The following is an 11,726-nucleotide window of genomic DNA, read 5'->3' on the forward strand; positions in this document are numbered from 1 at the left end:
CTATTTCTCACAAATCCCTTTTCTCTTCTTTGAGCATGGTAGATCATTCCAGTTGTTCAGGATGAGATCTGAAGGCATCAGTTCAATACAGTCCTCATTTCCACCTTGAAAGTTATTCGGCTGACCTCTGGGCCAAAACCTGAATAAAAATGTGCCAGATTTTTCATGAACCCCCTAAAGTTTGCTCAAAGTTTTCATCCATTATTTAGCAACTTAATGAGGATTGTGACAACCAATTCAGTAATCAACAATGCTCGCAGCAGCCCAATAGTTTCAAGAGTAAACTAAAATACTGTAGAAGCAGAAGTAAAAATTGAAGAGAGGAGGAGAATATTCTTTTAATAGAATGTATTTGTGAGAATTGCCTTTCATGGTTGTGCTGGTGGAAGAACTGTGTGTTCAGAAAATCTTCTCATTAATGGTCTTATTTTTAAATGTAAGAATAAACAGACTACAACAAATAAATCCACCATGGTTTTCTGTGAGTGTTTTAACTCTTACCCTTGTTTCATTGGTGAATTATCCACCCATTTCATGTTGCCCTCATTCTCTGTGTCAGACAAACCAATCCACATGCTCTCCTTGATGAATGAAGATATGTGTCTCTGTGCGAATAGGAATAACAAGGAATAAGTGTGATTCCTCTCATTCATTAACAGACACTCACAAACTCACCTGCTTCTCTTCAGTGTTGATAATGATCAGATCAGCTCCATGATCCCTGCAGTACTGCCTGCTGTCAGACCAGCTCTTCAACTCACTGGACATGAATAAGCCATCTGGACCCCACAGATATCCTGAGAGAAACACAGACTTTTAAAGCTGGAGTAGGCAGTCTCTGCACTACTAGTGTAACATAGCGGAAATACAAAAATACATCATTTTTTCAAACAACCTTTGCAAATGCCTCTTTTGGGCATCATGCCTCCCCAAACTGTGAACAGGAGTCATCATGGGCTCTCTGATTGGTCTGCGGCTACACAGACCCATTGAGACTTTCAAGCAGTAAAACAAAATGAGTATGGAAAATGTTGCCTACCCTATAGCTTTAAAATTGTATATAGGATTAACTAAAAAAAAAACAAAAAACAGTTCAAACCTGGCTTAGTAGTGGCCTGAAAGTGCTGCAGTATGATGGCAGCAATCAGAAGAAGACAAATGATCCCAAGACACACAGTGATCGCCACCAAACACCCCCTTCTTCCTGTCAGACACAAATAAAACACAAAATATTGATCAATATTTACTGTACAGTAAAACACCCAAACAAGAAAATGTGCTGCTTAAGTAAATAATAACTTATTGTTCTTAGAAAATGACTGAAATACTATCTTACAGTTCTCACTTCCTGAAAGCTTACTGACATAATCTCTGATTCAAACTAAAGGTTCTGCTTACTGTAATTTCGAGCTCTTCCTTCATCTTGGCAGTGTGTTTGAGGTGCAGTTGTGTCCACAAAATTTCTGTGATTAGCAGTTTCATTAAAGTAATCTCCATTAAATTCCATTTTTTGTGTGTCTTGCAGTACGTCTTCACAGATGAGCTGTGGTCTTTCAAATGATGGTTATGGTATGATTCATTTTAATAGTGATAATTTTACACAGGAAGTGATTTCATTGGACAGTGTCCTTCAGTGTAAATATAGACTTCTAGTCTGACACTCTCCTCAGACTTTGAAGCTGCATCACTGTGGTACCGTGACCTTACCTTTAACTCTGAGATGAGATTTGGTTGAAGGAAGTTCAGAAGATCCTAATTGTCATAAATCCTGTCCGTGGCCTTTCGTCCGCTCGCCACCAGAGCTTGCCCTCTCATTATATTGACTCCCACACTACACAGACTGTTTCGTGTATCCGGACTACACTTGCACACAAACAGTATTCTCGTAGCTTCTGAAAAGTACAGTTGAACCCCTGATGTCACATGGACTATTTTACCGATCTCCTTGCTATGTTTCTGGACCTTGATCGTGGTAGAACCCTTGCTGTCTATGGGAGGGTCAGACAGCTCTCAGATTCCATCAAAAATATCTTAATTTGTGTTTCGAAGATGAACGGAGGTTTTACGGGTTTGGAACATCATGAGGGTGAGTAATTAATGACAGAATTTTAATTTTTGGGTTAACTATCCCTTTAAGTTGTGGATTTGGATATATATTTAAACATTCTCAAAGACAACCTTTTGTAAATGTTTAGATTATTTATTTATTGAAATGCTGATGTGAAATGTCAGTTTTTGCATTAATTTTACTACAGTCAAACCTGAACACAGGGAAATACATATTATTACAAATAACGTAAAAATTAAACAAAAATGTACAAAAAAATGAACAGGAATGCTTTATCTGAGATTAATCAATCTGATTTCAGCCTCTTATTGGAGTCTTCTGGGCTCAATTTCGCCATATTGTTACAGCCACACCAGTTCATTTGTGTGTGTATAATAGTGTGTTTTGTGTGTGTGTGTGTGTGTGTGTCTGTGAGTGTGATTGTAATTGAGTGTGCATTTGAGTGTGTGTCTGTTTTGTACTCTTGATGTTTTGAGTGTAACCCCTTCCTTGGTGTCTGTGTTTTTACTACATTGTGGCTGAATTATTGATTTTTTTCACACATTTGCAGAAACTTCGTTTGAGTTACAATCACACTAGTTGTACTCACATATGTGTGTCTATTTTGCACTCTTGATAATTCAGAGTTTCGCCCCTTAATTATCTGTATGTTGGCGTGTTTCCCATTCATTTCCAATGGCGGTCATTTTTGACTGCGAAAAACACAAGTGTGACTATTTTTTTTATGACCATTTAGCTTTTTCGAATCAAGTCCAATTTTTTTTTTCACATAGCGACTGCCATAAAAGTCATCAAGTTTCGTACCATTCCAATGAAGTAGCGTTTTTTACAATTTCGAAACATTTTTTTTTTTTCCGGTCTAAAATGACAGAACAACATCAGAGGGTTAAATATCTTCATCTGTATGCAGATCTTCCTCAGCTCCTTTGCCGTTATGTTCAACATCTCCATTTCCATCACTTGACAAAAAATACTCAGCCTTCGACACATCTGTATTTCTGCTTTTCCCTCGGTGTTTATCTCTTAGTTAAAACTGAGCTGAGAAATAAACAGTTTATGCTGGAAATGGAATAGGTATCAGTTCCCACAGGTGTACACATTTTCTTTTAAACTGTATTAATCCCATTGTGAAAATGATCTTTAGCACCCTCAAGTGTATGAACCTTTCTAAAACTGAGCAGAAAGGTGGTGACACTGCACATGAGCTGCTTCCAATTTCATAAATTGCACACCCCCGTTTTGTTTCTTCACTTTATCTTTTCATGTCTTCCAAGCATGAAGAAATGCTGCCTCGTGATCCCTAGTGCTCTGGTAAAAGATTTAAAGCCTCTGCGTATCAATAGCAGTGCCATCTGCTGGCTCGTGAAATATACAACAGCCAAACACTGGAAATAAACCAAAGGGAACTAAAATGGCATTTAATAAACGTTTTGTTTGTTGAGGAAGAACTCCAGTACACTGACCTCACAAAACAATTCTTCAGTTGATTCATGGAACTGCTTTGAGTCATTAATGTTTCATTGGTCCCACTTTATATTAAGTGGCCTTACCTACTATGTACATCAAAAAATAAGTACAATGTACATATTGTGTTCATATTGTATTGCAAAACACTTTTGCTGCTATTGAGGTGTGATATGAGTGTGGTTAGGGACAGGTTTGGTGGTATGGGTAGGTGTAAGGGATGGGTCAACAGTGTAATTATAAATGTAATTACAGAAATTAATTACAGATGTAATTACATGCAGGTATTTTTAAAATATAAGTACGATGTAAAAACATGTACGTACACAATACCTGCATTGTACCAAATTATTAATTTAAATGTAAGTACATAGTTGTTAAGGCCACTTAATATAAAGTGGGTCCGTTTCATTTGATCTTTAACCACAGGGCTGGTTTGAGGCAAAATACCTTATAGTTTTATTTATTTCTTTTTTAATTATTATTCATAAATGTTCATAGCTGGAAACAATTTAAGTACTACCAAATGAGATATTTACATGTTTCAATCTTCTGCAGTATATTCAACAATAATATAATTATATCTTACTTGGTAGAAAAACACTTTAGCATCACTTGGTCCTGCTGGACTGGAGGAAACCTCTCCATAGAGCAATGCAAATAAACAAGCAGTTTACTATGGTAATTTACAATTTTATTCAAAGAAAAAGCAAATGAACGCAAAAGCAGTTTTATAGACACTCAATATCAGAATAATATGGTGTTACAGCAATCTGAACACTTCTGTAGTTCACTGTGATTGTCACCTCAACACTTCAGACTGACAAACGAGACACATTATAACAGTAGAATATACGATCATATTAATATAGAGCTGCTTGTGATGGAGCAAAACATGAACACATCAGAGGATTGGTGTTCCATCACCATAATTCACATCATAAGAAACAGGATATTTTATTTGTTTATTAAGAGAATAGTGATCATCTCAATATCAGCTGGTCATTTTGTATATTTTGCAGAAATTTTGCAATCACAATAAGAATAATTCCATGAGATAATATAAGTAAAACAAAAACAAGACAGGATGAACCTTATTTCTCACAAATCCCTCTTCTCCTCGCTGAACATGAGAGATCATTCCAGTTGTTCAGGGTGGAAGAAAAAGCCATCAAATTTTAAATGATTCAGAATCCCACATTTTCAGTTATAACACTCCCAAAAAAGTGTTCTCATTTTGGAACCAGGACATAAGCAGATACCTTTATTTGTAACTAACAAATGGAAAAGTCACAAATAAATCATTATAAAATAGCCAACATTATTCATAGTACCACAAAAGCAAGTTTCACAAGTAAGTTAAAGTAGTAAAGTGAAAATGCAGAAAACTAAAACAGAGAAGATACGTTTTCCAATACAATTTATTTATAGGATGTTCCTTTAATTGTGGCTGTTGCCATTATTGAGTTTTTAGAAAAGATGTCTTCAGCTGTTTTCTGAAGGTTGTGATGGACTCATTTTTATAATGAGAATACAAAAGACTCAAATAAATCAGCAGTGGTTTTCTGTGAGTGTTTTAGATCTTACCCCTGATTCAGTGGTGAATTATCCACCCATGACAAATTGCCCTCTTTCACTATGTCAGACAAACCAATCCACGCTCTCTCACTGAGTCTGACTAGTGAAGACATGAGCCTCTGTGTGTGAATAAAAACAGGAATACAGTAAGTGTGATTCTTTTGTTCATTAACAGACATAAACTCACTCACACAAACTCACCTGCTTCTCTAAACTTTTGATAATGACCAAATCACCACCTCGATCCCTGCAGTACTGCCTGCTGGCAGACCAGCTCATCGACTTTTTGGAAACGAACAAGCCATCTAGGCTACACTGATTTCCTAATAGAAACACACTCAAAAGATAACGAAAACTCTGGCGGGAAAATACTTGTACAAAAACAGATTTATACTAACCTCCTTTGGAAACGTTCTTCTTCAGTTCATCACTCAGAGTCGTGACTTTGCTTTCAAAATCCGGATTCCTCTGACCCAAAGAGTCAAAATCTCTCTGTAACTGGTCTTTCTCAGCAGTGAGATAATTGACTTTGGTCTCCAGCTCCAGTTTCTTCCGACTCAAAGAGCTGAAGTTGTTCTGCAGTTGGTGTTTTTCAGTCATTAGATCAGTGTAATTGTCCTGTAAGCTGTTGATGGTTTGATTGAACTCTTCAGCTGTGTTCTTGTAACTCTTTATCAGGTCTCTCTCTGCTGTGATGGTGATGTGCAGCAGTATGATGAAGATCAGCAGAAGAACACAAATGAGCCCGAGACTCACTGTGATCAACACCAAACATCTACTTCCTCCTGAGGAACACGACCAAAACACACAAATATCAGTTAATACACTTTGTTTCACTTCAGGCTTTTTAGATAATCTACCCTTGTCTTTAGATAACAGACATGCCTTTTATAATCACAATGACTGAGATACTTTGATATATCAGCATAATTATGTTATCGGAAAAATCCAGTTGAAAAAAAAAATAGACAAAAATATTATTTTGTTTCAAACATTATTAAAACTGTTTCTGATTCAAATGAAACTTTCTACTTACTGCACTGTAGAGCTTTTCCTTTAGCCTGGATGTAACTCAGTGTTCGAGGTCCAGTAGTGTCTTCATCACTTTCATAAATGGCCTCAAAATCCATATTTTGCTCCTGTGTCTTGCTGTACATCTTCACCGATGAGTTGTGATTTTCAGAATGATGACTCTTTTTTTTATATAGCCTAATATTGCTAAATTTACAAGGAAGTGATTTCATATGACTCTGGCCTTTAATAAGGATATAGACTTCCAGTTTGAAACTCTCCTCAGACCCAACCACATGTACAGAATTACAAAACTATGTTAGCAAAAAAAAAAATAAAAATGTTAGCAGCTACAAAATCCAACAAGAGGAATCTGTGACCACCCAAAAGACCACCCTATGCAGGCCTAACTGGACCTTTATTTTTGATGACAATTAACTGAATGGGGATAATAATGGGCATAATAATAATTTACATTAATGTCTAGGAACAGAAGATGATTCTAGGTAACTGACAGATCTTTTCTTCCATATTGTGACCTACATCTGAGTTTAACGCATAACCAAAGAAATCTATGCTTTGGTTGTTCTTTGGTTGCGGATAATATCTTAATAGGTTTTTCTTCAGAAGAAAGTGACGTTGGTGTTATCTGATTGTATGGGGGTCTTGTTGAAGCATTATATGTTGGTGTGTTTTGAGTTTCTGTTGTGACCTAGTTTTGCCTGTGTCTTGATGAGTTCATTGTTCCCACCTGTTGTGTCATTAATTATCCCAGCTAGGAATGTTATTGTTCTAAGAATGTTCCAGAAATATTATATGTTCTGGGAATGTTTTCAGCAGCAAGTTTTATTTTGTTCTGCTAAAAGGTACGATAACATTCTTTAAAAACATTCTAAAAATGTTTATTGGTAACGTTATTAGAACGTTTCCCCCGAACATTCTAATTAAGATTTAAGCGGGAAACTTTCCATTGGAAATTGGGTGTGGACTCAAATGTTGCTCAGATGTCAAATTTTGGTTGAAATTAAAAACCCAACCTTTGCCAACTTCATTAAATAATTCCAAAAACAGTATTTCCAACTTCAGTTATTATAAACCAGATTGACTTTATTTCTGTCATACATTTACAAAAGGTCTAATTGAGATTAACAGAGGTTTAGATGTTGATGTATGTTTAAAAGTAATAGTTTGGTTTGATGTCACCATTATACTGATAAGTGTTTGTCACCATTATGGATGTCACCATTATGGTGATCAGTGTTAAATTGCCCTTTAGTTGGGCAATGTGACACTTGACTTCTCAATGCTTTTCTCTAACTGCTGTAGCTATATTTGTTATGGCAAAAACAACAACAGAACATGTGATTAGAGGATGCTGGTTGCTTGCTGATGATTAGGATATCATCATGTAGCAGTCTGATTATCTGATTTCATACAGACTAATCAATGGTGTTAGTTGCACATTATTTATTATAGCACCTCAATGGTTCAACAGACTGAGACCCAGCAGAATTATAATCAGATGATTTCAAGGATTAAAAAAAAGAAGCTTGTTTGTCACACAAACACCAAAAATCAGTGTATGAATTTCAATAATGGTGACATGCTTCATGCTGCAATGTATTCTGGGTGCATCATGCAAAACTAATCCATGGCTCCCAGAATGCATTGTGGCATGAAGCATGTATGCATTGAATGATATTGTGGCATGCAGTTTACTCTTGAAACCATTGTGCTGCTGCGAGTGTTGTTGATTACTGAATTGCTTGTGACATTCCTCATTTAATTGGTAAATGGATGAAAACTTTGAGTAAACATTAGGTGTTCTGATCACTAAAAATCTTTGTTTCAGGTTCTGGGCTGAAGGTGAGCCAAATAACTATCGTGGTAAAACTGAGGACTGCATTGAATTGATTCCTTCAAAACACAGCCTGAACAACTGGAATGATCTCTCATGCTCTGATAAGAGAAAAGGGATTTCTGAGAAATAGGATCACTATTACCTGTCTTTAAATCACTGTCTGTCACTTGTTGGTCTGCAGTGTTGAGGTGACAATCACAGTAGACTGCAGAAGTCTAAAAGTGGCCCTGATTCTCCCAGTGATTCTGATGCTGAGTGTCTGTAAAATTGCTTTTGAATTGAATTGCTTTCTCTATGAATAAGATGGTCAGTAACCATTATTACCATAGTAAATGGCATCTTTGTTTTTATTTCATATTATTCTTGTGTATCTGCTTCATTGTCCTTGACTGACGTTTAATCAGTGTTATATTGTGAAGAGAGGCTGATAAAATTGTAAATGTTTCTCCTTCATCACTTTTCAGATCACTTTTTGTTTCCACGTTCCTGATTTTACCTGCGCTTTTGTGCTTTGTGAGTTAGTGTTTATAGAATGCTGTTAGTGGACATCACAGTACATATGTGCTTAACAGCCAAAAAAATCAATATACACCAGACATTCAGAAGATGCTTTCCTGTTTACTGGCCAACACAACATCAACAAATTACATGCAATTACATACATTGCCCTGCTTTTATACACCTGCAGCTCTGCCCCTTTTCAGGGTTGTGCTCATCGTCTTCTGTGTTCCGTTTGTATTATCACAGCGAGAAGGTAAGGTTGTACGATTCTATGAATGAACCAGTGTTAAAGGGGTCATCGGATGCCCATTTTCCACAAGATGATATGATTCTTTAGGATCTTAATGAAAAGTCTACAACATACTTTGGTTAAAATTTCTCAATGGTAGTGTAAAAAACACAATTTTTACCTTGTCAAAATCACCTCTGTTTTCACCAACCCATTTTATAAGCTGTTTCTTTAAATGCTAATATGCTCCGCTGAACCCGCCCCTCTCTTCCGTGGGGTGACGAGCCGCAAAGCCACTAGAAGGCAATCCTGCAACCATTAGCCAAAAAAGCATAATGGCTAAAGCTAACGCTTCCGGTCTGGCAGTACATGGAAAAGGGAGACCAGAGGCTGTTGTGTTTGAATGGATGTCAATGGAGGAGAGACTTCACTACGCTGAATAAACAGCTTTTTAGAGGAAATGGCTTTTCATTTAATGAATCGACAGCCTATCTGTTAATCTTTAACATGTTTTACACTAAACAATACTATTGGATTGAACTATTTTTAGAGTTTATGACGAAAACTGACTTTTTGCAACAGGTGGGATTCAGCTTACGTCACTTCTCATTAATTCCTATGGGATCCGTAAACAGCGATTGAGTGTCGCACAACTCTGACTGAAAATCAATGACGTCAAGGCTGTAATGTCATTGGTTATTAAGGGACACATGATCCAAATTAGCTGTTACACTTTCTCCAATAGTAAGTAATACAGACCTTCTCATCTGGTGAGTCGTTCTCATGATACTGTTTACTTTAGCCGCAGAACTTGCTAACTAGCATGTTATTAGGAAAGGCGATTTGCAAAGATTCTTAAAAGAACCTTATACTCACTTCTTCTGTAGGTGAGTCTGGATCACGAATAGTTTGCACGAACATAAATGCATTTAGGTAAATCGGGGGGCGCATTCCCTTCAAAAACAAAGCTAATCCACTGCGTCTTCAGCGGCTCAGATGTCAGGAGTAAACGACGACTGCTATGTTCATCATTACATCAACAACAAAACACCTCAATCGCTTAGGAGCCATTCTTGTCTACTCCTGCTCCGGCGTCGAAACTAGTGATGTGTCGTTCGCAAACGAGCCGGCTCTAAGAGCCGATTCTTTGTAGCGAATGAGAAGAGCCGACTCCCGTCAGGGAGAGCTCAATCTTCAGACGGAGCCTTCTATTTTAGCCCAATTTAGCAATTGTGATTTAGCAATAATAGGCGCCTAATAGTTAATGCAAGATGCGAGAAAGAGAAGTAGAAGCGAAGAGCAGTGTGAAAGTATAGAAGAAGCCCCAAGTCAGGAAGTCCATACATTCTTATACTTTTCAATGAGATCAGATAAGGGAAGGGTAAGCCCCCTACAATTGTGCTTAGTCATGTTTAACCATCCATAGGGTATTATAAGGAGCTTATTAATCCTGCACATCTCTAAAACCCTAAGTCTGTAAAGCATACAAAAGCATTGTGGGTTTTAACACATTTTACACCCTCCAGACGAGCTAGACAGTTAAGGTTTCCTGATATGTCTAGAACTAAAATAAACATACATCTTACATCACACAATCAATAATATATGTTGAGAGTACATGATTAATAAATATATAAATGTATAAATAATAGATGAAGAAATAAGTAAAATGTAGCACCCAAAAGTCATAAAGATAACTTCATAAGGCAATTCAAAATACATGATATCTGTATGAATTTGACAATCATAATAATATATAATTATAATAACCTGAAAATATTTAATTTTCCAATCACCACCACATATCATGTATCTTGTGAATCTGCTGTTTTCCCCCTTCATGTTTGGTGTCGTTCTAAAGGTCTCTGTGAGATTGGTGAAATGTTCTCAATTTCACAGCAGTCACTTATATTATGAGAAAGATTGAAAACTTTTGAAGAATGCTGCTCTGCAAAATAACATAGGTTTTATAGACAATTGGACGAGTTTTTGGGGCAGACCTGACCTGTTGAAAAGAGATGGTCTTCATCCCTCCTGGGGTGGTGCCACTCTTCTCTCTAGAAACATGGCACATAGTCTTAGAGTTTGCACTTGACTAACTGGGGCCCAGGTCAGGAAGCAGACAGACTGGCTAAACCGACCGTCTGCTTGCTGCCTCACGTCACAGAAATCAGTTAATTCTCAGCACATAGAGACCCTTTCACCTAGATCTCACATTATAGAGACTGTGTCTGTTCCCCGAACTAGAAAATACAAAAAATGTCCAAATCAATTTAAGAGTAACAATTTAATTGATGTTCAACAAATAAAAAACAGATGTAATATGGATAAACAAATGATAAAGCTTGGCTTGTTGAATATCAGGTCCCTTTCTACGAAAGCACTTTTTGTAAATGATATGATCACTGATCATAACCTAGCTGTGCTCTGTTTGACAGAAACCTGGCTAAAACATGATGATTACATTATTTTAAACGAGTCTAACCCCACAAGTTTACTGTTATAAACATGAGCCACGTTCAAAAGGTAAAGGGGGAGGTGTTACTACAATTTCTAACAATATTTTCAGTATTTCTCAGAGGACAGGCTTCAAGTATAACTCGTTTGAAGTAATGGTGCTTCATATAACATATCAGCTACAGTATCACATCAGATGATGTAGATCCCCTGAGGAACAATTCCACTCATTCTCTACTATAGGAGAGGAATAATTGTATAAACTTGTACAACTTGACCCAAAGAACTAGTTAATTACAGACTGATCTAGAATCTCCCTTTTCTGTCCAAGATACTAGAAAAGGTAGTATCCTCACAATTATATTCATTCTTATAGAAAAATGGTATCTGTGAGGATTTCCAGTCAGGATTTAGATTTTAGAGTTACAAATGACCTGCTCTTATCATCTGATCGTAGTTGTATCTCTCTATTAGTGCTGCTGGATCTTAGTGCTGCGTTCGACACTATTGACCACAACATTCTTTTGAATAGACTAGAAAACTTTGTTGGCATTAGT

At 36.8% G+C, this 11,726-nt stretch overlaps 1 protein-coding gene across 1 annotated transcript; it reads right to left on the minus strand.

The window, feature by feature from the left end:
* Positions 1-1,448, minus strand: LOC107694599 (CD209 antigen-like protein E). Its single transcript, XM_016494291.1, has 5 exons — positions 1,399-1,448; positions 1,100-1,204; positions 676-797; positions 502-605; positions 1-139 (listed from the first exon to the last, which is right to left on the minus strand). Exons 3-5 carry the CDS (start codon positions 766-768, stop codon positions 1-3), a joined length of 336 nt encoding a protein of 111 aa, XP_016349777.1. The 5' UTR covers positions 769-797; positions 1,100-1,204; positions 1,399-1,448.
* Positions 1,449-11,726: the final 10,278 nt, after the last annotated feature.

This window comes from Sinocyclocheilus anshuiensis, unplaced genomic scaffold (assembly GCF_001515605.1).
Source record: "Sinocyclocheilus anshuiensis isolate Anshui unplaced genomic scaffold, SAMN03320099.WGS_v1.1 scaffold3139, whole genome shotgun sequence".
Classification (NCBI taxonomy): Eukaryota; Metazoa; Chordata; class Actinopteri; order Cypriniformes; family Cyprinidae; genus Sinocyclocheilus; species Sinocyclocheilus anshuiensis.

Excerpts from the sequence above, each read along its gene's own strand:
- LOC107694599 (XM_016494291.1), bottom strand. The coding sequence starts at position 768 with ATGTCCAGTGAGTTGAAGAGCTGGTCTGACAGCAGGCAGTACTGCAGG. Across the intron at positions 606-675 it reads TCAACACTGAAGAGAAGCAG|AGACACATATCTTCATTCAT; the intron begins GTGAGTTTGTGA and ends CTATTCGCACAG. Across the intron at positions 140-501 it reads AATTCACCAATGAAACAAGG|GTTTTGGCCCAGAGGTCAGC; the intron begins GTAAGAGTTAAA and ends ATTTTTATTCAG.